We start from the raw sequence: 26945 nt of genomic DNA, 5'->3' as shown, positions 1-26945 counted from the left end.
GGGAAATGCTCGACTGTCCGTGAGAAATATCGCGATGAGGTCATTCGTCGGAAGACATAAGTCACAGATCTTGTTTTGCGGTTGGCGTCATAACAACGTTATAGCTATGTTTAGCAAATTTAGATCACTAAATATTATCCTTACGGTGATGATGACACACAGTACGTAGACGTGGTCGCTAACTATGGGCCTTATGAGAAAGCTTGTGGTCGCTCAGAGGGCAATGGAGAGGGCTATGCTCGGAGTTTCCCTGCGAGATCGAATCAGAAATGAGATGAGATCCGTAGGAGAACCAATGTGACCGACATAGCCCAAATGATTGCGAAACTGAAGTGGCAGTGGGCAGGGCACCTAGTTCGACAGACAGGTGGTGGAGGCAGTAAACTCCTCTGATGGCGACCACGTACCGGAAGACGCAGTGTTGGTAAGCCGGACCGCCGGTAAGATGGACCGACAATGGTCAAAATCGCCGGAATACGTTGGATGAGGGCAGGGCAGGACTGATCTTCCTGGAAATCTTTGGGGGAGGCCTTTGTCCAGAAGTGCACGTCTTCTGGCTGTTGATGAAATATTATCCTCTATTTATTTTATCTCAAGCCAGTATAGCCTCAGAAATAGCCAAGTCCGAGTCGACCTCCCCCACCCAGACCTCTGTTATCAGCGTAATTGGAAGGAGTTACCCGGCTAGATCTTTTTATTGTACTCCAAAGTTGGCGCTGTTGTCGACATTTAGAAATTATAAATTTATATTAAAAATTGAAACTTGTAGCTGCAAAATATTCAGCTGAACAGTATTTTTTAAATAATTTGCTTAAAGCTGGGTCCGCCGCGTCAATTCTTTAACATAACATGTTAGCAAAACAGTCCGTCCGCTGCACCTGTTTTCGTGTATGTTTTTGTTTCATTTCAAAAATGTGTTCCGAAGAAGTGCATCCAGATTTTTGTATTTATTTTTATGATCTACCAGTGTTACATCCCAAAGAACCGGCCTTTCTGTTATCAGTTGTATAATAAACAAAGTATTTTCTTTATTCCACTCAATCACAAACAAACCTATAGAATTATCGCTAGCTACAAATGAAGACGTGCCTATCTTTATTTAGTGAATGCTAATTTTATTAAAGTTAATTTCCCTCCCCGCAGGCGAACGCAGGTGATGTTATCCATTTCTCGCGGTAAACATGTTAAGATGTTTTATTTAACACAACTGTTAAGCCACGCCCCTAATCCGTTTATAAAACATGTTTTTTTGTTAACAAACACGAAAACACGGCGCAGCGGACGCAGCTTAATATCCTTTATTTTAATGTCGATAACCACGGACGAGTATAAAAATAAGGACTCCATGTCACCTTACATAACACTGAGGCACTAAAACAAGCCGGTAAACGTGTAAATACATAGCCCCACGCATACACTTACACTAATACAAGCCGATCGACCGCCATTATGAGATTTGCCATCGTCTGTGACAGATTAGTTTGCGTCGCAATAAAATATTTTAAAAATGCCGTCGTGCGTTGTGAAATAGTGTAAAAACAATAATATGAAAGTATTTGTGGATTTATGATTATTTAAGCGAGAAAAATGTGTGTAACTGGTATACCCCGTAACCGCGCACACACTAGCAAAAAGGTGCTTCACTTGCTAATATCACGGCGTGGTGTCCTTCTTTTTTTACTAGTCCGTGGCCGATAACATAATATTTTTAGCAAATATAGCATTTTCAGTAAGTACTCTAGTCCAACTACGGATAAGTTGGGTATACCACAAGTCTCATATAAATGTGTAATGATAAAGGGAATGCGGATGTTTGGCCATGTAGAGTGAACGGATGAAAGTAGATTGACTGCACAAATTTCTACAGCGACTGATAAAAATACTGGAAAGGTCGTCCTACTCGTACATTTAACGTTCATCGGGAACTAAAATATGCCAGTTTAATAATAGCTGCCGAGGATAAGACTGCTGGATGAAAGGATTGATGCGGACTGCGTTTGGGAAAAGTCTGGTCTGGTCTCAACTTACATTTTCATTTCGACATCTATGCAGTATAAAAAAATGAATACCTTCTATAATAAGGCCATTTTAGTGATTTCAGCAATATGACTTATACTTAACAATCATATCAATTATATTAACATATGCATGCTGACTATCAAATCTTAGCTGAATTAACATTTTTGATAACTCATAAAATTTAGATAATTATGTGTTTCGGTCTGAAGGGCGCCGTAGCTAGTGAAATTACTGGGCAAATGAGACTTAACATCTTATGTCTCAAGGTGACGAGCGCAGGTGTAGTGCCGCTCAGAATATTTTGGTTTTTTAACAATCTTGTGCGGCACTGCATTGTAATGGGCAGGGCGTATCACTTACCATCAGCCGAACGTCCTGCTCGTCGCGTCCCTTATTTTAATAAAAATAACCTACCGGGATTTGAACCCGGGACCTCTAGCATAAAGGCAGGGTCACTAACTACTGGGCTATAGGGGACTATAGGGGTCGTCTAAATTTGAGTGATATATATATATTTATTACTGCCACTACACCCAATAAACGCAGTGCGTGTTTTACTTTTAAATTATATTCATGAGAAACGTTTGACACCATATTTGTGTCGTATAAATCTACTTATTTATATGGCAGATCTAAGGTGCTCGAGTAGAGTGTGCTAACCTTGTCACACCGAAAGAATACTTCTCATAATTATTATTAATTAATAGAAAAGTATACATTTAAGCTTTTTCGGGATCCGCACTACAATAATTACCAGTGGGAGGCTCCTTTGCACAGGATGCCGGCTAGATTATGGGTACCACTTCGGCGCCTATATCTGCCGTTAAGCAGTAATGTGTAACATTACTGTGTTTCGGTCTCAAGGGCGTCGTAGCTAGTGAAATTACGGGGCAAGTGAGACTTAACATCTTATGTCTCAAGGTGACTAATGCAATAGTGGTGCCGTTCAGAATTTTTGGGTTTGTCAAGAATTCCGGAGCCCTTCTACCAAAATCGAAATACGAAGTTTTGGTTGACGGATCGTACATTTTCCTATCACGAAAGTGTTTCGGATCCGAAGGTCGATACGAAGTTCGCGATTAAACATTTTCGGCCTTACAAATAAACTTAGTATAAAGTTATAACTGATGATAAACAAAGAAAATGCAAAATTATCGTTGACAACACTGTCAGTATAATGGATAATTCTGAAGTTTTCCGAATGACAAGCAGCCTTGCAAATAAACGCGGGAAACGTTATATGTCTGAACAAAATGTGTATTTGAAAACATTTTACATATTCTTGGTTTATGCTCAGTTCTAACTTTATGCTAGAAATTTACATTTTCATTGTTTGACATTACTTCACTTTTTATGGTTATGTGTATGGTTCCGAAACGAAATCCATCCGCAATATTCGATTCCGAAGTACTTTGGTAACAGGATTTAACTCGAAATTCGTCGTTCTTTCGTTTCGAACCGAAACTTGGGCTTTCCAGTTAGGTAATAGACCTCCTGAGCGGTACGGCATTGTAATGGGCAGATCGTACCACTTACCATCAACTCAACGTCCTGCTCGTCTAGTCCCTTATTTTCATTAAAAAAAAAGGTTTGATGCTACGAACACCTATTAGAATCGACGCAATGAACTTTGTCTCAGCATCTACATTTCAAATAATAAATATTATAATTTATTTTTATAGATAAGGAGAATTATTATAAGATACGTATTTTGACTATTGTTATCAATAGTGTTGTAAATTATTTTTATCTTGTGACAGCTCCAATAATTTAAGTCATTTATTAGACGCAACCGAGCCATTTGAATAAACAGTTTTGCCTTAAACATACACTTTGTAGTATAATATGGCAGCTGCCTTATTTCGGAATTGATAAAGACATTTGGACTTTCAAGCTTAAAAAGTTCACTAAAAATAACGCATCTCTCCACCTCCGGTATTGCAGATATCCTATAGAGGGGCTGGTTTTTTTTCTCAGTCAGATGGACCACTTGCCCCAATCAGAGGTAGGGCATGAAGAAAATGTTCCCAACATGCTCTTTAGAAACGTATTTAGTAGTAAGGGGACGTCAACATAGTGCAATTTTGTACAAAGTAACGGAATCAACACAATTATGGTGGGATTCCAAAGACTGAAATATGTGATGATTACCAGTGGGAGGCTTCTTTGCACAGGAAGCCGGCTAGATTAAGGGTACCATAACGGTGCCTATATCTGCCGTGAAGCAGTAATGTGTTATTTAACTAAATTTAACATTACTGTGTTTCGGTCTGGAGGGTGCCGTAGCTAGTGAAATTATTGGGCAAATGAGACTTAACATCTTATGTTTCAAGGTGACGAGCGTAATTGTAGTGCCGCTCAGAATTTTCATTGTAATGGGTATGGCGTATCAATAACCATCAGCTGAACGTCCTGCTCGTCTCGTCCCTTATTTTCGTTAAAAAAAACCTGATTCCTTCCAGTTCCTCAATGCCATCACGAGCATCGGGCGGCGGCTGACTAGCGTGCCTGACAAGGAGCGGCGCATCGAACTGCTGCGGGCCGAGTTGGCAGCGCTGGACCTCAACCTGCCGGCGCGAGTGTGGCTGCCGCTGCACAGGAAGCCACACCACGTATTGAGGATCTTGCCGCACGCCGCCGCCCTGCTCAACAGCAAGGACAAGGTCATTATCTAAACAACTTGTTACGTTAGCCCTCACTTCTGGTATTAATTCAACAATAAATTTCGAAAACAACATTTTATAAACAAAGCGGTCTTCGAACCCGCGACTTCCAACTGAGCTAACAACTGACACGCCACAAGTTAGGAAATCATCCCTTACTATTCGGGCTCAGGAATAATATCTGGGACTGCATTAAGGTTTCTTATAGTCGCCGGTTTTGGCTAGTTAAATAAATGAATTTATGTAGGCACTTGCAATCAACCAAGAATCATGATAAAAAAAGTAAAATGCAATCCACTAACCTTTGAACACTCCCACGTCACTCAAGTGGCGGCGCAGCAGGTCCAACGGTCCCGACTCTGGTGTTCCAGGTGAACGTCACTGGCGATCGCAAGCTTGCAAAGTTTATATGTAGACACTAGTATTGAATATCAATACTAGACTTGATGACCACTGGTTATCACTCAGGGTAAACACGGTTTACATATGTAGTGCTATCGACCACGCCCGAGCAAAGCTCAATTGTCTCTGTCCGTTTGTCAACCCAAGCGGGACTTGTGTCATCGGATAGTGGAGCACATACAACTACCCTCATGATTCATAATAAAATCAGCAATTAACGTACACCTACCATCTGGATGTGTGGCGGTCCTCCACAGTGCGGTTTTCAAGGAGCTTTCTTCCACTTACTACAAAGATGTCAAATGAACTTCCTTGTGCGGTGTTTCTGGCAAAATACGATATGGGTACCTTCAAAGAAAGTGCGTAAACCTACCGGTGACCCGCCCGATATGATTAAGGTGAAGTTTGTGATGTTTTTCTTTTTTGACAGTAAGAGTCGAGACGGGCAGGACATTCAACTTATGATAATTGAAACGCTCTGCCCACTGCAATGTTGTGCCGCTCAGGACTCTCAAAAAACACAAAAATTCTGACCGGCAATACAATTTTTACGCTCATCACTTTGAGACATAAGATGTTAAGTCTTATTTGCCCAGTAATTTTACTAGCTACGGGGCCCTTAAGAACGCAACACATTAATGCTTACACATTACTGCTTCACGGCAGAAATAGGCGCCGTTGTGAAACCCATAACCTAGCCGGCTTCCTGTCCAAAGACTAAAATGTAAACGTATGAGCAGGTGCTCAACTGTAATGTAGATCCTGTAGGTAGATGAAGCCAGAATTTGACAGTTGAACAAAGCATCCAAGATTTTATCAACGATACGGTTAGCTCAGTTGGAAGAGCGCTCGCACGGGACGCGTGTTTACAAATTTTATTTGTGTAAGGTTACTATCCGGCCGGTGATCCAGCCGATATGATGTGCATGTGTGTGTGATGTGCCGGTCGTGGTCGCAGGCGCCGTTCATCATGTACGTGGAGGTGCTGGAGACAGAGCACCGCGAGCCGCTGCCGCCGCGGCTGCTGCCGCCCGCGCCGCTCGCGCCGCACCTGCCGCCCGTGCGGCTCGCGCGCAGCGAGGAGAACCTGGCGCCCGCGTGGCCCGCGCCCTACCTGGCCGACCTGGCCGCCGACTGCTGGAGCCACGACGACGACGACTTCACGGCGCGCCCCACGCCGCCCGACTGCGTCTCGCAGGTACATCTTCACTTGGTGCGCAGTGCAAACTAGATCCACCATTGTTAGATTGGTGACGTATGACACACGGCGACATTTTTAAGTAAGCATAAGAGGCGTATAAACATCCAAATATCCATTGGTCTGAAAACAAAAAGTTTCTTAATATTTATAATGCCAGAATGAAATAGGGCTAAGGCTTCAAAATATTGTCAATCGGATTTAACACTAGACGTTTATGGAGGTTTATAATGCCACAATTGAACGGGACTAAAGCTTCTTAAATCTTTCTGTATGTAGGTATTTCCTGTAAACGAATTAAAGGTAATTTGATCTACATAACGATCAATCTTAATAATTTCAAATTAAAATTAGACCTAATTAAGTTCAAGTTATAAATTCACATTTTGCGACATAATTAACATTAATTGTACCTACAGCAGCTTCACTTAATTACACATTTTACAGAAATAGCTACTTTAGATGACCGATACTAAGATTTGTCTTGGATCGTACTCAGTTCGTAACTGCTGTGGACTAATAATATATTGATAAACTATTTTACGCACACTGCGATCTACTCGTTTTTTTATTGGGTCGCCATTTTTGGCACCAAAGTTATCCATGAATTAAAGTCTTAACTACTCTTATATACTTTAAAAATAGTTGATACCAAATATATTATTTTATATAAATCTTTATTGATTAACGCCTACAATAAATTATAGATTAAAAATATCGTTTTTGTCAAATTGATTCCTTACTTTGTTACTAGAGACAGTGTGAAACTTGAGGATTAAAGCAGTGATTGATGCCAAGTAAATTTAATGGTTTCGCTTGGAAATTAAATACTACGATTATATTTATCTTTATATATATATTTCTTGTATGCGTGTATATGTCACTGAACTACTTCTAGACGGCTCGACCGATTCTAATGAAACTTCAGGTGGATTCAAGGATGGTTTATATAACTAATTGAACTACTTTCTGAACCGCTGGACCGATTTTGATGAGATTTTTGTGTGTTCCAGTGAATTTGAGATTGGTTTACATTCTCAATTCCGTCCATATAATATAATTCTCCTACTCATGTGTATGTTAGTGAAATCTTCCTAACGGCTGTACCGATTTTTCAAATTTAAGACGTGTGTACAGGACAACGTTTGTCGGATCCCACTAGTTATAATATATAATAATAAATGACATGATTAGTTGTATTAAGTATAATTATAACTTGTCTTTGTGAGTTCAGAGACACCAGTGATCGTAATCGAACCATAGTTTAATCACTGAGCATGATTAATAAAAAGAACAGAACAAGAAAAGAAGACAGGTAGCGTCTGTCACTTGCACGTAGGTTTAAAAAAAGGATCCTATCACACCCAGGATGTGCGCCCTCGCAACATAATATTATTATTATTATCTATTATTTTGATTGCATAGGTGCCTATGCCCGCCCTATTATCGGTTGACAGAGTAAGGCCTCTTGTACACGGCACGGCAAAGCCACCGTTTAAAAAAGTGTGTGTGTGTAGGTACTTATGTATGCACGCAAGAAGCTATACTTCTTTGGCGTAACAAAGCAAAAATCTTGCAAAGATGGCTTTGACGATTAATTATTAAATAACGAATACGCCTGTATGGGCGTGAACCCATTGCCTGTCCTGAGAATGGAGGAAGAAAAAAAAATAACGAATGTCGCAAACGTCAGAAAATTTTAGGAACCAACTTTACTCTGTTACTTTTGTGCTACAGTGATACGCGCGCATCTTAAAATTTCACTCTCATAATTTTTTCATAACGCGCCTAAATAAGTATCACTTCAAAAAAAAATTTGCGTTTACAATCTGTCGATACGCTCGCATAGACAGCGATACAACACTATACTAGCGGCACCCTATGATGGCTGTTTTGACATATTATAATAGTGATGTGAAATGTCAATTTATTTTCGAAAAAAATATAATCAAATCTATTTGTTTTTGTTGCAAGTAGTACCTGATTAAAAAGGTTTAATAAAACAAAAATATAAATGTTCACTTAATATTGAACGAACTGAATATTGGAATGAAAATGAATATACATACTTTATATGCACATAAGAAACATATGAATACAAAAAGAGACCAAAAAAAGGTGTATCAAAAGGCCAGATTTAATCAGATTCGTCCATACTGCTATTTTCACTATCGTCACTGCTATATCACCTACATTAATTATAAGTTCGTTTTTTAAAATATTATCTATTTTCACATCTCTTTCATAATCTTCCCTTATTAATTTAACAGTTCTATTCACAACCTTTTCCCAGTCTCCTTTAGTCACATGTTCACAAGCTTCTTCTAATATTTTTAGCATTTTTGTTGTGGTAAATGGGGGTTCTGTATTGCGTCTTGCAGCATATCCCTTAATTTGAGCCTACATCAACTCAATTGCATTATATTTACAATGGTGAGGCGGTAACCATATATCTCTGTGCCCATGTTCTAATGCTATTTCGTCAATGACGTATCGGATTTTGGCTGCTTTGTTTTCTTTTAAAAGATGTACTAATTCCGCTTTTAACATATTTATGTTTACATCTACGCCATTTTTTTGAAGCCATGCGACGATGTCAGCCTTCTTTTGGGATTGGGCAGGTGGCTTTTCAATTTGCATCGAGTGGTATGGGGCGTTGTCCATAATTATAATACATGGTTCAGGGAGGCTACACAACATTGAGGTAAACCATTCAGTAAACTTTTTTTTTTCTATTTGTATTCTGCGTCTTGGCAATCTGTCTTTCAACAATGATCCATTAAGCTGTCTGAAAATGATTGTACTTTGGCGTTGTGTTTAGGAGAGGCTTTTCCGGTGAGAAGTCTCTCAATTCTTGTCCACAAATCTTGCTGCTAGTCCCTGAATGCAGTGGCGCTTCAGCCTGGTGAATTTAAGGCTATCAGGACCCTGAAGTTGAAAAGCAAGTTTGTTTCTATGCCTGTTAAGTCTAAACTGGTAGCTCTTACTGTACTTTTCTCTTTCTTGCTTAATGGTTTCCAGTTTTATGTCTGTGTACATCAGCTTGTTGTTCACATGCCAAGGAATATTAAGCATGTTCAGTAAACTTTTATGCATTCATTTTTTCATGATAGTTTTTGACGCAAAAGCTATGAGAACCTTCGACAAACCCGTTGATGGTTTCGGTGTGACAAATTATAAGTCGCGATCCTTTTCCAATAGGAACTTTGGACGTAGATGCTGCAGTGTCATCGGTCCAAGAACGGTTCACAGTATGGTTACCATTAAGCCATGTTTCATCCAAAAACATAACATTTTGCCAATTTTCAATTTCTTTCACTTGCTGTAGAAAACTATATCTTGCTATCACGATATCTAATCTTTCCATCTATATTTTGCGTTAGTTACATTGTTTGTATCGAAATCCAACGGTCTTCAAAATCTTCGTTAAAGAACTCTCCCCACCGAAGAAAGAATAATAAATAATAAAAAACAAGAACTTTTTCTTGTTGGATACTCCTTCCGTAAATAGTAGCCGTACACATCTTCGGATGGCATCGACATCAAAGCTATCGATGCCTACGACTGGTTTTGCTCGTTTTCCTCTTTTTTGGTGTGTGAAGTTTATTTTCTTTCGTGCCAGTCTCGCCATATTTTTCTTTAGTTATTCGTCTAACAGTTCGTTGTCTAATATTAGGCGCATCAGCTACGCGTTCAACCACTGACGTTATAGGTGAAATTGGCCTTCCATTTTGAGATTCATGATTGAAATAGTTACAAAGGCGTATAACGAACTCACGTGTCTGACTGTTTAGAACAGTTCTCTGCGTACGTTTGGCCATATCGACGAAATCCACAACAAAAGGCGTAATCAGAGTCCAAATTAACGAGCAAGGGTCAACAGTAATGCAGTATCAATATCCGAAGTCCAAAGCCAGGTCAAAACAAATGCCGTGTTTTGTGGTAAATAAGTATACCAATAATTAGAATCTTATAAAAATAAAAAATAAATGTTCGTAGGATTTTTATGGCTAACTGCACGTCACTATTGACAATAAAGAACAGTAATTTGCTCCCTTAATGTAATTATTAATTAATACGAAACTTCATGAGTGGACAAACGTCAAAACGGCCATCATAGCGTGCCGGACGTATAATGACGGGGCACCGTGTCGTGGTGCCGCTGGGTATTTCAACAAGCTTCCCCAGTGAGCTATACAACACCACCGTGTATATCCACGGAAATTTAACTGACGATATTCATAGCAAAACACCGTGTGTGAACCGGCGGGTTAAGAGTGGGCATTGTATTGCAGGTGTCGGCTTCGGGAGTGTCGCTGTCGTCGGCGGTGTCAGCGGTGTCGGGCCAGTCGTTGTCGGCGGGGTCGGGCTCCCCCGAGTCCGTGGCGGTGGTGGCGGGCGAGGTGCGGCGCCGCCTGGCCGACGCCACGGCGCCCAACGCCTTCCGCCACGACCCCGCTGACCCGTCCGCCACCGCGCTCAAGGTACAACACACACATTTGATTCATGGACGAATAAAAAAAGAAGGACTCCGCGCCCTGATATTAGCAAGTGAAGCATCGTAACGCTAGTGTGTGTGCGGTTACTAGTTACACAATTTTTTCAACCTTAAATAATCATATATAGCCACAAATACTCATATAGTATCGCCTTTACAAATTTTCACAACGGACGACGTCATTTTTAAAATATTTTATTGAGACATCGTTTTTACACTTTTTCACTACGGACGGATTGTTAGATAATTTAACCAGTGACTGTGTCATTAATCACTGTAAATCAATATTTGCCAGGCATGGCATTCCAGCTTTTGTAGTAACAGATTGTGGGACACAGTTTACTTCAGATAGATTCAGAAGTGTTGCTGATGCTTTATCAATTTACTCATATTACAACAAGTGTCAAACATTCTCAAGCTAATGGACAAAGTGAAAATGGTGTTAAGATTTTCAAAAGAATTTAAAAAAATGTAAGGAAGATATTTCTGACATATACCTTGGTTTGCTTAATTACAGAAATACTCCCAAGCCATACTTGCCATCACCGGCACAAATGCTATACTCAAGGAATTTGAATTCATTAATACCTGTACCAAAAAGTGTCTTAAACCCAAGATAGTAAATGTTAATTATGATGTGTTTAATAAGCATTGTGATTCTGTTAGAAAATCTCTATCAAATCTGAGTGGTGAACATGAATTCCTGGTAAAGTAATAAGAAATATGAACCGACCACGCTCATATTTGATGGAAGATCAGAAAGGAAATGTATACTGTAAATAGAAAATTCATAAATGATTTACCAAAGTTCAAAATTAAAGGTGAAAATTTAAATGATCAATTATCTGATAATGATAGTGTATCGGAGGACTTATCAAACTGCACTGACACTTACAGTAACATTGAAATGTCCAGGAACCAAAGTGGTAATCACAATTACATTACTAGAAGTGGCAGGGCAATTAAAGTGCCTGAAAAACTTAATTTGTAATCTCAGTGTGTAACTGTAACTGATGAAAGGGGATGTTTATAGAATGCTTCATAAACATTTGTTTATGGTACCTATGTTCTATACTGACTTGGGGTTATCTATGGCTACTCTCTTGTTGGTCTTGTTTGATGAAGAATACACGTTTAAAAATGTAAGTGCATTTAATTTAATTTAAGTGCAAGTAAATTAACAACGACGGCATTTTTAAAATATTTTATTAAGACGCAAACTGGTCTATCACAGACGATGACAATTCTCATAATGGCCACCTATGGCCTTTAGTAGTGTAAGTGTGTGCGTAGGGCTATGTATTTACAAGTTAATTCGCTTGTTTTGGTGTTTCAATGTTATGTAAGGTGACACGGAGTACTTATTTTTTTTACTAGTCCGTGATTTAATTATTTATTTATTTAAATCAGTGGCTCAACCTTACCAGTGGCTCCTTTGCACAGGATGCCGGCACCACAACGGCGCCTGTTTCTGCCGTGAAGTATCAATGTGTAAACATTACTGTGCTTCGGTCTGAAGGGCGTCGTAGCTAGTGAAATTACTGGGCAAATGAGACTTAACATCTTATATGTCTCAAGCGCAACTGTAGTGCCGCTTAGAATTTTTGGGTTTTTCAAAAATCCTGAGCGGTACTGCATTGTGATGGGCATGGCGTATTAATTACCATCAGCTGAACGTCCTGCTCGTCTCGTCCCTTATTTTCATTAAAAAAAAACCTTTTCTTCCCCAGTGTCCACATGTAGATATTTTTATTGTTAGCAGGAACCACGGAATCAATCCGAGAATAAACTTTAATCAGAAAATAGAATTTAAAAAATTGCATTGTATTCTTAAGGCATCCAGGAAGAGTCTTCAAACCAATCGCCTGACGGTGGTTGGTACAATGTATTTTTGTTGCCTTAAGATTTTTCTGTTGTACTAACGTTGCCAGACCAGAGCGTGATCCCAACAAGTGAAACCAACGAGTTTCTCCAAGCTAATGTTATGTTTCTGAAAATATTCCGATATCGTGTTCATGACATCGATACCTTTTGAAGTTGTTTCCAGTTCTCGTGAAATCAATAATTCTTCACAATGTACACGTATTGAAATTGGTTCGCGGTCCGCGGACCACTGGTGGTCCCTGGATCATTGTTTAGGAACCACTGATTTAAATGATGAAATCTGAACTCATCTAATTATTGTCATTAACAGCCCTTGCGAATAATTTTTATTCAGTGAGCAATTATTATATTATTATAATTAATAAACCGTTATTCAGTATTCCGCATAGCAGGGTCGTTTATATTAAAAATTGTTTTATCAACAGAGTGTTTAATTATATGGATACTGAACTTTGCAATTTAGACCTTTTCATGTTTAAGTCATTGGCTTCATTTAAAAAAGCAGTAACCATGCATTTGAAAAGTTGTAACCAAATTTAGAATAACATTGTAAGTTGTACCTTACTAATTAGCTGTTTTACAAACAAGGGAACTTTAGGTTAAGGGATTAAATATCCTGTTTATGTAATCAATTTATGAATGTGACCGTTTGTTTCTATGGAATAGCACATGGAATTGTTGTCAACAGCCCTTGGTAAACAATTATTATGATTAACATGAATTATCCGACACAATCATCGTGTCTTATACAGTCCGGTGCACCCTAGTATCAGCTCGATCCATTTGACCGTTTGCAGCGCAGAGCAGCTCGAATTGTCGGGGACCCAGTGCTCTGTGAACGGCTGGATCACTTGGCGTTGCGTAGAGGCTTAATTGTGTGTCGTGCTACTGCATTTATTATAGGGAGTGTTACGAAGAGCTCTTTCGCCTGATTCCTGTCGCCGAATTCCACCTTCGCCACAACTTAAGATATCATCCCTACTATCTGGATGTGGTTCTCCACAGTGCGGTTTTCAAGGAGCTTTCTTCCACGTACTACAAAGCTGTGGAATGAATTTCCTTGGGCAGTGTTTCCGGGCGGATGCGATAAGGGTACCTTCAAAAAAAGCGCGGACACTTTCCTTAAAGGCCGGCAACGCTCCTGTGATCCCTCCGGTGTTGCAAGAGAATGTGGGCGGCGGTGATCACTCAACACCAACAAAAGTATAGACTCGCATAATTAAGTAAACTAGAGTGGTGAATCAATATTTACAGGAGTCGTGGGAGAGCAAGATGTCCCGGATGCGGTCGTCGTCCCCGTACGGCTCGCTGAGCGGCTGGCGGCTGCTGGGGTGCATCGTGAAGGTGGGCGACGACCTGCGCCACGAGATGTTGGCGGCGCAGCTGCTGCGGCGGCTGCAGGCCGTGTGGACCCTGGAGCGGGTGCCGCTGCGGCTGGAGCCCTACGAGATACTGTGTCTGGACCGGGACTGCGGCCTCATCCAGCCGGTACGTCGCCTGCGTCGCCTGTACAGACTGGGTGCAAGCATTTATATGATGTTATATGTATACTAGTCAAAACAAAATAAGGGCCACTTGATTTTTCTGAACTTTAGCTATCTAGCGATAATTTATCTTTTATTATGCATACTCAAGAAGCTGATTATTTATTGTGGTGTTACCTTCTTTGCTTACACACATTTTTTTGAGTATTCCACCTACATAATTGTTTAAAGTGGGTAGTTTTTGAAAATTTATAGGAAGTACTTGATTATACCCGATTTTAAGACAGATTTCAACTCAGTGAAATTGACGTTTCTGCCAAGAACACTGTAAGTTTTGTTTAACTAGTGGCTGAATAAACATTTTAAGAAAGTTATGCCGAGAATTCGACGTCATATGGACTTGCTAACCGTAACTAGGGCCGTAACATTGCCTCAAGAAGGCCATGCGCAGCGTTCTGTCGCGTTCCAGCTGGGTTTTTCCCGGCGAGCGATCCAAAATGCTTAGAATCATTTTCAAGAGACTGGGAGTCTAACCAGGAAACGGGGATTTGGCATAGTTCGAGCAACTATCGCACAGAAGGACCGCCACGTGCGATTGACTACGCGCAGAAAACGCTGCATCACAGCCCGCTCCTTACAAAAACGTTTGCGTCAGGCGATTGGTACACGTGTTAGTGATCAAACCATTAGAAATCGCTTGCACGAAGACCAGCAGTTCTCGAGGAGGCGCGTAGTGCGGATACCATTAACAAGTGCTCATCGTGCAAACCGATTATCGTTCGCAAGGCAGCATCTGGCATGACATATGAATGTTTGGAGGACAGTATTGTTTACGGATGAGTGCAGTCTTTTTAGTGATGACCGTCGCATTAGGGTTTGGAGGCGTGATGGTAAGCGATTTTCGGATGTTTGTATCCATGAAAGTGACAGATTTGGGGTCCCCAATGTTATGGTATGGGTAGGAATTTCTGTGTCGGGCAGAACCGGGCTGGTAATTCTAAACGAACGCACAATAACAGCTCAACGTTACATCGAGGAAGTCATAAAACTCCATGTGGTCTCATAAGCACAGGGAATTGGCGGAAGATTCCATCTGATGCACGATAATGTTCGCGCTCATACAGCTAGGGTCACCAGAGAAGCCCTCGAAGAGTCTGGTATACAGGTGTTGCCCTGGCCTGCAAACAGTCCGGATCTCAATCCCATTGAACACATATGGTATTTACTCAAACGCAGTGTTTGAAGCACAAACCAACCCGCGCACAGTGAAAGATAGTTAATAAACATTCTGAAATCAAGCTTGGAACAAATTCCTCAAGAAACAGTGGTACACCTGGTGAAGAGCGTACCTTCTAGGCTTCAAGAGTGCAATAGAAAACGAGGAGGGTATACTAGATATTGAGGAAAGTCACAAATCAACCAACATTATATATTTTTATTTCCAAAATTTTTTTCCTCACTAATCATTTTTGCAAAATTGCAAATTTTTTGAAAAAATTGAGAAAATTTAAATTTTTTTATTGTTTGCATCATTATTTTACGATGTGTACAATAAAAATCAATTAACTTATCCAATTGAATCATTAATCAATTTTAAAACCTCAAGAATTCATGAAAATACCTTACAAACGTGGTGGTCCTTATTTTGTTTTGAATAGTATATTTATGTTATATATGTATGTAACACAGGCTATATGCCTAATTTGGGGCAGTATAATTTGTGTAAAAAAAAGTGTGTCAATATAAAAAATAAAAAAAAGTAATGTCTTCCACCGTTTCTGGGGCAGGTGCTGAACACCGTATCGCTGCACCAGATCAAGAAGCAGTCGGGCGCGTCCCTGCGCGCGTGGCTCTCGCTGGAGCACGGGCCGCCCACCAGCGAGCCGTTCCTGCGCGCGCAGAGGAACTTCGTGGAGTCAGCGGCCGCCTACGCGCTCGTCAGCTACCTGCTGCAGCTCAAGGACAGGTACGCGCACCACGCGGACCAGACGAGCAGGACGTTCAGCTGATGGTAATTTATACGCCCGGCCCATTACAATGCAGTGCCGCTCAGGATTCTTGAAAAACCCCAATAAGCGACACTGCAACTGCGCTAGGTGACACCTTGAGACATAAAATGTTAAGTCTCATTTCCCCAATAATTACTACCAATACTGAGTAAAGGTCTCTTCCATTTCAGACCATTTTGTGCGGTCCTGAGTTATCCGCATCCAGTCCGCTTCCCAGCCTCTCGCACCAAATCGTCCGTCCATCTTGCTGGCTGTCTCCCAACATTCCTGAACCCCTTTCGTGTTCTCCACTCCAACAACTTTTTGCCCCATCTTCCATTGTACCTACGACAAATATGACCCAAGAGAAAGCCACTGTCTCACCTCAAATGACCGCGACATCGCTGGTATATCTACGGAATAGAAAATACAAATCGACTAAGACGCGAATAGAATAGAAAAAAATATTTATCTACCATAGGAAATGACAATAACAACATATTGGAAAAACACTCGGTCAAAGTCATGAATTTACATCCCTTTAGCTATTGGCTACTCTAAAATACTAATACGACGATTCGATCGATAAATAATTACTACTATTGTGGTTGCATGCGTATGTACTATTTCAAAGGCATCACGTAAACTAAATTGGGGTTATTTGATTACAGCGCTCATTGCCATCAAAAAGTGGAAATAGTAGAATATCTCAAAAATTCTTATTATCGCAGATTAATTTCGTTACCGTCATATAATAGTTGTCTTATAGCCATTAATTGTTTACTACTTGAGCAAGTGACAACAGTTGGGTTCGAATATGTAACAACTATTTCAAAACTATTAGAGTGGTTAATATAGGAATTTACTTAAAGCATTCTCTAGCGTTGAGGGGCCGACCTTTTTAGCCCTAGAATGTTTGTTAAGAAATATCTTTATTCATTTTGAGATTCAATGTAAAATCTACAAACAAGAGTTGTATTAGAACTAGTTTAAGGACAGGAAAGTTTAAGGGCATTTCCACTTGTTTTAACTATTATGTGTTGTAGGGTCCTTGATTGACACTAGTCTTTTGTTTATAGTTGTATTGGTCAACGGTATTAGGTGAGATGCCTTAGATGTTTAAATAAGACAAATCTTTATTTTATTTTTTTATGTATAGGAAACAAACAGTATTAAGATAAATATTAACAGAACTTAAAATATATTAGGATAATCATTTGTTAAGGGGTGCTCCCTAACCTAGAAAGCATCATTCTTATTAATCATATGTCCTATCTAATATCACTTCCATTCAAAGAAATAAAATATTGTATGTTCCTAATCCTCCATGGAATCTTAATTAACAATATGTGAATGTGAATACCGAGCATCATTCAGTCAGAGAACAGAAAAGGATTAGAGTATAATTTATTAAGAAATTTTGTAATAAGTTTACCGAGACGCCGCGATACGAAATTTAACGCGGACGATGTCGCGGGCAAAACTAGTTTCTATAAATTAATTATAGTTATTGTCAAGTGTCAAGGCGTTAATTAATATAGGTAATAAAACTGTTCTCTGTTCTGTAATCAACTAGAAAATAATTATTATTTTAACAGAATTTATTCAATGTTGTTAATTCGATAAATGTTATTGCATCTTTAAATTTCGTTGTTATATATATGCGGTATTTTTTATTTCAGACACAACGGAAACATTTTATTGGACAGCGAAGGCCACATAATTCATATCGACTTTGGTTTTATATTTTCCATATCACCGAAGAATTTAGGATTTGAAAGTTCACCATTTAAAGTAAGTTTAATATATTTATCAGTTTGTTGATGTAACAGTGACTAATTAATATATAAAACCAAAAGAGTCGCACTGCTAGTGACTATTATGGTATTTTATGCAACAGCTGTTTAATGAGGGTCAACAAACACGAGTGGCGTGGGTTGCGATGTGTCACATACAATATTTTTTCTACGACTAAGTAATTTTAAATAAAACAAACAAATATCACAAGTTTTCGAGCTGCCGCTTAAATGGACGGGAAATGTATTGTATACATACTTATCTCTGGTGAGTTGTATCATTTTTTCTTCAAGGAATTGCAAAGGTATACAGCCAACGCGGGAACATTGAAAATTGCAAAATATACCTAGCAGCATCTTGGTAAATTTTATTACCAAGTTTTTTTTCTTAAGTTCACATTAAAATGATAAGTCTAATGATTTGAACATGAAAATACTATGCCTGTATATATTATGTAATATGTATTAACCAATATTTCTATGTACCTACCATACCTGAGGTAGATTTAGTTGTCTGTGGTACCAAATGACTGTGCGTTTTTGGTGACATTATAGTACGGTAAACTGTACTTATTTAGGCCATAGAGTATAGATTTATTCAGACTCAATAAAGTATGTACTTATATTACCAGCGGGAGGCTCCTTTGCATAGAATGCCGGCTAGATTATGGGTACCACAACTGCGCCTATTTCTGCGGTGAAGCAGTAATGTGTAAACATTATTGTGTTTTGGTCTGAAGCGCGCCGTAGGTAGTGAAATTACTGGGCAAATGAGACTTAACGTCTTATGTCTCAAGGAGACGAGCGCAATTGAAGTGCCGCTCAGAATTTTTGGGTTTTTCAAGAATCCTGAGCGGCTCTGCATTGCAATGGGCAAGGCATATCAATTACCATCATCATCATAATTATTGTCATAAAAAAATTCCTGATCGTGGCTGTATTAATGACAAATAAAATTAGAGGAGTAGTATAATATAATAACAATTTCAGCTGACGCAAGAGTTCGTGGACGTGATGGACGGCGTCGAGTCAGACATGTTCGCGTACTTCAAGATACTGATACTGCGAGGACTGATCGCGGCCCGCAAGCACTGCGACCAGATACTGCATCTGGTGGAAGTCATGCGCTTGGGTGAGTCCGCTTACAGCTGGTGTGTCCAACCAAATGTTTTAACTAGTGGGAGGCTCATTTACACAGGATTCTGCCGTGAAGCAGTAATGTGTAAACTTAACTGTGTTTCGGTCTGAAGGGCGCCGTAGCTACTGAAATTACTGGACAAATGAGCCTTAACATCGTATGTCTCAAGGTGACGAGCGCAATTGTAGTGCCGCTCTGAATTTTTGGACTTTTCAAAAATCCTGAACGGTACTGCATTGTAATGGGCACGTTACAATTATCATCAGCTGAACTTCCTGCTCGTCTTGTTCCGTATTTTCATAAAAAAAACCTAAATTTTAAGCTATTGCATAGCTTCTATCACGGGCCTTGAGCGTGGAGACCGAATCCAGAAATTCCGTAACGAAAATAACCTAAGACTTACTTACTAGATGTATATAGATATTTCGCCATAGTATTTACAATTGCCGTGGAACAGCGGTTATTACGTATGCTTTTTGTGCAGAATGTCCATAGATATTAGTATTATATATTCTTTAATAATTTTCATTAATGCGTTTATTTACCCTTATATATGATGTCGATCTTTTTTAATTAATACTTTTATTAGCTTCTGCTGTATGTCTGTTTGTAACCGACGTCATTGGACTAGATTTTGTTTAGTACCTGTTCAAAGACAATCGTTCTTGAGGAGTAAACTGCGGTCGTGCGTCGGAGCTGACACACTTACTTTTTTTTACACGCTTTTTATTAGTTTCACAGGCAAAGTGTACATGCCCATACAGCCGTTTTCATTATTTAATAATAAATTGTCAAAGCCATCGTTGTAAGATTCATACAATATTGTTCTTTCTAAAAACGTAGAATAGCACGAGGAATGAATCATTTTAATGATTTTTGCTTCGATAGGCCAAAGAAGTATAACTTCTTGTGTGCACACACACTTTTTTGATTTAGTTTTTTAAAGATTAAATACAATTGGACGGTTTTGCAAATGTGTGTATTAATATGAGATGTGTGTCCCAGGAGGCAGTCTGTCGTGCATCCGCAGCAGCAGCGCTGTGTCGTCGTTCCGCGCGCGCTTCCACGTGGCGCGCACCGAGCAGCAGCTGACCGCGCTCGTCGACCGGCTCGTGGCGGACGCGCTGCACTCGCTCACCACGCGCCTCTACGACAACTACCAGTACTACACCAACGGCATTCTGTAACGCGCGCTTCCACGTGGCGCGCACCGAGCAGCAGCTGACCGCGCTCGTCGACCGGCTCGTGGCGGACGCGCTGCACTCGCTCACCACGCGCCTCTACGACAACTACCAGTACTACACCAACGGCATTCTGTAACGCGCGCTTCCACGTGGCGCGCACCGAGCAGCAGCTGACCGCGCTCGTCGACCGGCTCGTGGCGGACGCGCTGCACTCGCTCACCACGCGCCTCTACGACAACTACCAGTACTACACCAACGGCATTCTGTAACGCGCGCTTCCACGTGGCGCGCACCGAGCAGCAGCTGACCGCGCTCGTCGACCGGCTCGTGGCGGACGCGCTGCACTCGCTCACCACGCGCCTCTACGACAACTACCAGTACTACACCAACGGCATTCTGTAACGCGCGCTTCCACGTGGCGCGCACCGAGCAGCAGCTGACCGCGCTCGTCGACCGGCTCGTGGCGGACGCGCTGCACTCGCTCACCACGCGCCTCTACGACAACTACCAGTACTACACCAACGGCATTCTGTAACGCGCGCTTCCACGTGGCGCGCACCGAGCAGCAGCTGACCGCGCTCGTCGACCGGCTCGTGGCGGACGCGCTGCACTCGCTCACCACGCGCCTCTACGACAACTACCAGTACTACACCAACGGCATTCTGTAACGCGCGCTTCCACGTGGCGCGCACCGAGCAGCAGCTGACCGCGCTCGTCGACCGGCTCGTGGCGGACGCGCTGCACTCGCTCACCACGCGCCTCTACGACAACTACCAGTACTACACCAACGGCATTCTGTAACGCGCGCTTCCACGTGGCGCGCACCGAGCAGCAGCTGACCGCGCTCGTCGACCGGCTCGTGGCGGACGCGCTGCACTCGCTCACCACGCGCCTCTACGACAACTACCAGTACTACACCAACGGCATTCTGTAACGCGCGCTTCCACGTGGCGCGCACCGAGCAGCAGCTGACCGCGCTCGTCGACCGGCTCGTGGCGGACGCGCTGCACTCGCTCACCACGCGCCTCTACGACAACTACCAGTACTACACCAACGGCATTCTGTAACGCGCGCTTCCACGTGGCGCGCACCGAGCAGCAGCTGACCGCGCTCGTCGACCGGCTCGTGGCGGACGCGCTGCACTCGCTCACCACGCGCCTCTACGACAACTACCAGTACTACACCAACGGCATTCTGTAACGCGCGCTTCCACGTGGCGCGCACCGAGCAGCAGCTGACCGCGCTCGTCGACCGGCTCGTGGCGGACGCGCTGCACTCGCTCACCACGCGCCTCTACGACAACTACCAGTACTACACCAACGGCATTCTGTAACGCGCGCTTCCACGTGGCGCGCACCGAGCAGCAGCTGACCGCGCTCGTCGACCGGCTCGTGGCGGACGCGCTGCACTCGCTCACCACGCGCCTCTACGACAACTACCAGTACTACACCAACGGCATTCTGTAACGCGCGCTTCCACGTGGCGCGCACCGAGCAGCAGCTGACCGCGCTCGTCGACCGGCTCGTGGCGGACGCGCTGCACTCGCTCACCACGCGCCTCTACGACAACTACCAGTACTACACCAACGGCATTCTGTAACGCGCGCTTCCACGTGGCGCGCACCGAGCAGCAGCTGACCGCGCTCGTCGACCGGCTCGTGGCGGACGCGCTGCACTCGCTCACCACGCGCCTCTACGACAACTACCAGTACTACACCAACGGCATTCTGTAACGCGCGCTTCCACGTGGCGCGCACCGAGCAGCAGCTGACCGCGCTCGTCGACCGGCTCGTGGCGGACGCGCTGCACTCGCTCACCACGCGCCTCTACGACAACTACCAGTACTACACCAACGGCATTCTGTAACGCGCGCTTCCACGTGGCGCGCACCGAGCAGCAGCTGACCGCGCTCGTCGACCGGCTCGTGGCGGACGCGCTGCACTCGCTCACCACGCGCCTCTACGACAACTACCAGTACTACACCAACGGCATTCTGTAACGCGCGCTTCCACGTGGCGCGCACCGAGCAGCAGCTGACCGCGATGATGATTTTGTACCGCTCGTCAGATCGTATATTTGGCCTGTATTGTGTATTACATTGATTCAACGAACATTAATTGCTGTGTTTAAATTTGAAAATTTAATTAAATTTAAAAAGTATTTCATCATTGCTGATGATAATTTGAACATTATTTAACATTAATAATTAGTTGCTTAGCTTTAACCATTAAAATTCTGAATAGCACACTGTCTCACTTATGGTATCGATAAATAATTCAAATTTTTATTTTATTGAGTGTCATCACAGTTAAATGAATCTAAAAATGACTCAAAACCATATATTGCAATAAATTTTGATATTTTTAAGAATCTGTATTATTTCGATACGTAAATGTGATTTATTTAACATCTTACCATAGAAAATCTTTTAACTTTTAGTGCCATAACATCTCACAATGTACTGTAGATATACATACATCAAAATAGCATTACATGCCTCGTGTATATGCTCAATATAGACACGGTAATAATATATCCTATTTGGCCCGTCCAATGTAGTATCTTATACCTTGGTTTGGTAGTCAAAGTAACTTGCGAGTTATTCAGGCACAAGTGCTATTCTTCGAAATAATTTGTATTTAAGGTTCTATTATATGAATTCTATACAAAAATGCACATAATATTATTCTCGCTCGACTAGCTTTGAGTGTGTGTGTTTCGTTAAATTTTACATAAATCTTGTCAAACTATAGCTTAATATTACGTTTTATTAGATAGTTGTTAATTTGAAAAACATGTACTATAGATAGAATCTTATAAACAATTTTATTAGATTAGTCAACAAATTTTTTCATATATCTAGTAATGTTGTAACACCATTCAATATTATAATAATTATTGTGTAAATATAATAATGTTCGCATTGAGAAGACTGATTGTTTCATGCGTGACGTGGTTCTAGGTTTATTTGGGGGGGATTTTCGACTAATTTTAAGTATTGTAATGTGCGAAATTGTTTCGTATCAAAGAAGAAGGTAGTAAGTTACGAAATTATCTTTTCCTATTATCGTGCGCAAAGTTCGATTTTGCGCATGCATTTGCGCATGCATTTGCGCATGCAAAGTACCACTTTCCCACACGTTGATACGAGCGTGCGGCAATGTAGCTGAGCGTGCGGGAATGTTTGAAAATAATTATAGTGGTCGGAACTTTGCGCAACTTAATAGGAAAAATAGTATACTATTTTTCCTTGTTCGCTAGTGCGGGAACGACCTACTTTGCGCACTTGTATCGTAATGTACTATTGCTTCCAAAGGAGATTTTTTTTTTGCTCATTTTGATAGGATGGAAATTAACATATGAATAATTTCAGAGCTATTGCTATTTAAAATTAATAGAATAGAAATATTGAATTTTTGGCTGCTAAATGCTCTCAAAATGCGCAAAGAAATTAGAAGCATGTGTTGAGTATATTGTTATGTATATTATTGTCTAAATTTTAAGTAGGATATGAGCTATGAATAAATTTAATAATAAATAAATTACTGATATGCAATCTGCTCGAGTTTCAGCTCGAGCGTGGGGGAATTTGTGCAGTCTTAACAGTGTTTACAAACACTCACAAATATTTGCAAGTTACTGGCAAATTTTCATAATACATTATTGTATTTTCTCAAATATTATTGTAATAAACTTTTAAACATTCTTGCTCGTGACGTGGATCTTATTACTTCGCTATAAGGCTTATAATCCAAGACGTTAAACACGCATGACATTTCCTTTACATCACCGCACGCACTCTTGATCAAGTAAGGTGTATGCTCAAAGCATTCACATAATAAAAGCATATCACAAACTGTTAAATGCCCACAAAAGTATCAGAAGGTTATTTTCACTTATTGTTTCAATAAACATTAGAACGCCGAGAAACTATTCAACACGCACGGCGTGTTTTAACAGCACAGTTCAATTGTATGTGAAACACATTTTATATGCCGTGTTTTGTATTCAATGCGTATGCATTGATCATGACACTCTCGTTAACCTTGTCGTATATAGCATACGTGAATACGGCGGGTATTGACGAACGTAGCAATAGCAGTAGCACAATATGACCTGTCATAATTAATTCGATACCGTGTGATATTTTCCAGTCCTTAATCTGTTATACACAATGCAATTTAGACAGTATAATACTGACGAAGAATTGTTGTAGCCTAGATAGGCGTGTCAAACACATCAATAGCGAATATTTAAGCGAGAATGTTTACATTTTAAATTGTTATTTATTGACATACGCTGTGAACAGTTATTTCGTAATTAGTGTTCTAATTATGTCACTATGGGTGGACTGTGACTCGTTTGCTGCAGGTTGTCTGTAAATATTTATATAGAGCTGCTCGGCTAACGGGCAGATATGCGCTGTACAACAAAATAGTACTTACCCCAAGACACTCTTTCCAGGAAGTCTCCTGAAAGGTGATGCATGTCCAAGTGTATTGTTGTAACTACTATATAAAGCTGTTGAAAAACTTTCACTCTAATACAGAAACTGTATTGAAAAAAATAACTTGAATAATCTATTACGAAGTTTCATGTGACGACAGATAATGTAACTCTTATATTTTTCAATAGTTATAGTATGATATTATCATTGATAGAAACAAATTAGTTTTCTTTGTAAAATTTCTCTAAAGTTACATTATTTTTAATATGACGTATTACGGTAAATAATTTTTATTTCTGAACTCTATACAAGTGAGCTAAGCTGCTCATTATACACGGGGCTGTGCAGCCCGAGCAGCAGGCGAGGGCGCAAATCAGCCGAGTATCTAGTGAGTAAGCTCACGAGTTTCATACGCACTTTTTCAACACACTTGCAAGGAAAAAACAAACATGTAATGCATACATTTTTAAACTTTCGTATGCAGATTAGTACTATTATCTAGATTTTGCAGGTATTTTTTCCTTCGTTTGCATTTTGTGCTGTATTTACTATTTCTGGCGGGGATAAATCTTATCAATTGTTCATCTTCTCTACTAAAACTTGAAACTTTTACAATTTTTTACCACACAGCAACTAATTCGATACAAACAAAATAATATGATAAAAAAACTGTATTACCCTGTTAAATTGAAAATATTCTGTTTACTTTCATATAAGTTTCAGTTAGCTACTAACTTAACTTTGTAGGGATAATTCTATTATGCACTAGTGTGTAAAATTATTATGCAAGTGTGTGTTAAAGTTCGGTTTATCGCCCTAAGAACCATGTAACAAGGCTCACTTTACGAGCAAAATGTGTTGAAAATTAATACAGTAATATTTATGAGCCGATTAGTTATTGATTTTAAATTATTCGATATTATGATTCTAATGTGAACAGTTAAGTTATGCTCTATTTCAGATTAACAGTCCCATTTGAGAAGTATCTCTATAGCACGTTCAACATAACCTCGAGAATATAATTGAATAGTTTTACTAATAAATTAATTTATTTTTATTAATAATATCGTATTTATTTTAAATATTTTTGAATTATTAAACGCGCGTAATTAATATTGAATTAAAGTAAGCAAAGCGTCGGGAAAAAATGTAAATTTATGAAAACCATTTCGCATGTAAATCCTCTAAAACGTAATTTAGAACGTGGCAATTAATTAAAACTGTCATCTGTCAAATGGGAATTTGAATTTTTAATACACAATAAGTCAGACCCCCTTCGCATGTCAGTCAGTGTAGAGAGGAGCAATGTTGCCAAATTCTAAGCTTTACCTTCCCAGAAATGTATATTTTTTGATAATTTAAATCTCTAAGTACAGGTACAGCGACAGGCATAATTTTACAGTTGATTTGATCTTGCTTAGTTTAATAAAAATTACATATTATGGAATAAATATTTTAGTATTTGCTTATTGACTTGCGCTCACTACAAACAAAGATAATAAAGGCTCTACTTATTTTTGGTAACTTAATCGAGATCACATTCCAGTTTCTTTTAAATTTTATTCTTTAATCAGTTACTTATAAACACCGATTGATAAGTTTTAGTTTAGTGATGATTCAAAAGTATATTTTTTGGAAGCACTACGACTATTGTGGCTAGGGAAAACGTTGGTGAAGCCACTATGTCAGCTTCTCGTAAAACGTTCATATTACCGGCGAATTCTTTTAGGTAATTCCTCAGATGTTGGAATGAAACTGTCATTGATAACCAATACCTAGTATTTTTATGTCTCTGTTAGTAACTATCTATTCTTACTTTTTCTTGGTAATTAAATACTAGTGGGGTATATCTAATTCAATTATTACATGTTTACATTTAATTAATTACATTTACTGCAAATTAATTTCAACTTATCAGCCAAATGAATTTCTAGTGATTGTCTTGGATGTATTCAGTACAATCAGTCTTCCACACTATTTGATTGCCTATTAAAGTCGATAGCGTTAACGACAAATGACGGTTCTTAAATATTTCCTACAATATCGTCGTATCGGTGTGGAGGAGTTGAACTACACTCGATGTGTAAAGACTAAGTGTAAATTATTGTAAAATGTATCGCGTGCTAACTGTTGTGTGTTTGTGAATGTGTTCGTGTTGTCAAATGTTTCCATTATTGATATAAAGTATAAAAGTGAGGGTTACAATTAAGTCGTATGTTTTGACAAATTTTATCAGCCTACCCTC

The 26945-nt window shown here is 40.3% G+C and overlaps 1 protein-coding gene across 2 annotated transcripts in view; it reads left to right on the top strand.

Annotated features, from left to right (window-relative positions):
* LOC126967159 (phosphatidylinositol 4-kinase beta) overlaps window positions 1-23356 on the top strand; it is an 88313-nt gene extending 64957 nt beyond the window's left edge. For both annotated transcript variants that reach the window (XM_050811616.1, XM_050811617.1), the window contains exons 3-10: window positions 4482-4682; window positions 6043-6282; window positions 10578-10766; window positions 13919-14152; window positions 15936-16114; window positions 17819-17930; window positions 18923-19064; window positions 20076-23356. In XM_050811616.1, the coding sequence (XP_050667573.1) occupies window positions 4482-4682; window positions 6043-6282; window positions 10578-10766; window positions 13919-14152; window positions 15936-16114; window positions 17819-17930; window positions 18923-19064; window positions 20076-20257 (1479 nt within the window). In that variant the 3' untranslated portion in view covers window positions 20258-23356. The remainder of the gene's footprint in view (window positions 1-4481; window positions 4683-6042; window positions 6283-10577; window positions 10767-13918; window positions 14153-15935; window positions 16115-17818; window positions 17931-18922; window positions 19065-20075) is intronic.
* Window positions 23357-26945: the final 3589 nt, after the last annotated feature.

The sequence above is a fragment of the Leptidea sinapis genome, chromosome 12 (genome assembly GCF_905404315.1).
Source record: "Leptidea sinapis chromosome 12, ilLepSina1.1, whole genome shotgun sequence".
In the NCBI taxonomy this organism is placed as follows: Eukaryota; Metazoa; Arthropoda; class Insecta; order Lepidoptera; family Pieridae; genus Leptidea; species Leptidea sinapis.
Note: the sequence above shows the minus strand (reverse complement) of the source record. Positions and strands in the feature narration are given on the sequence as shown.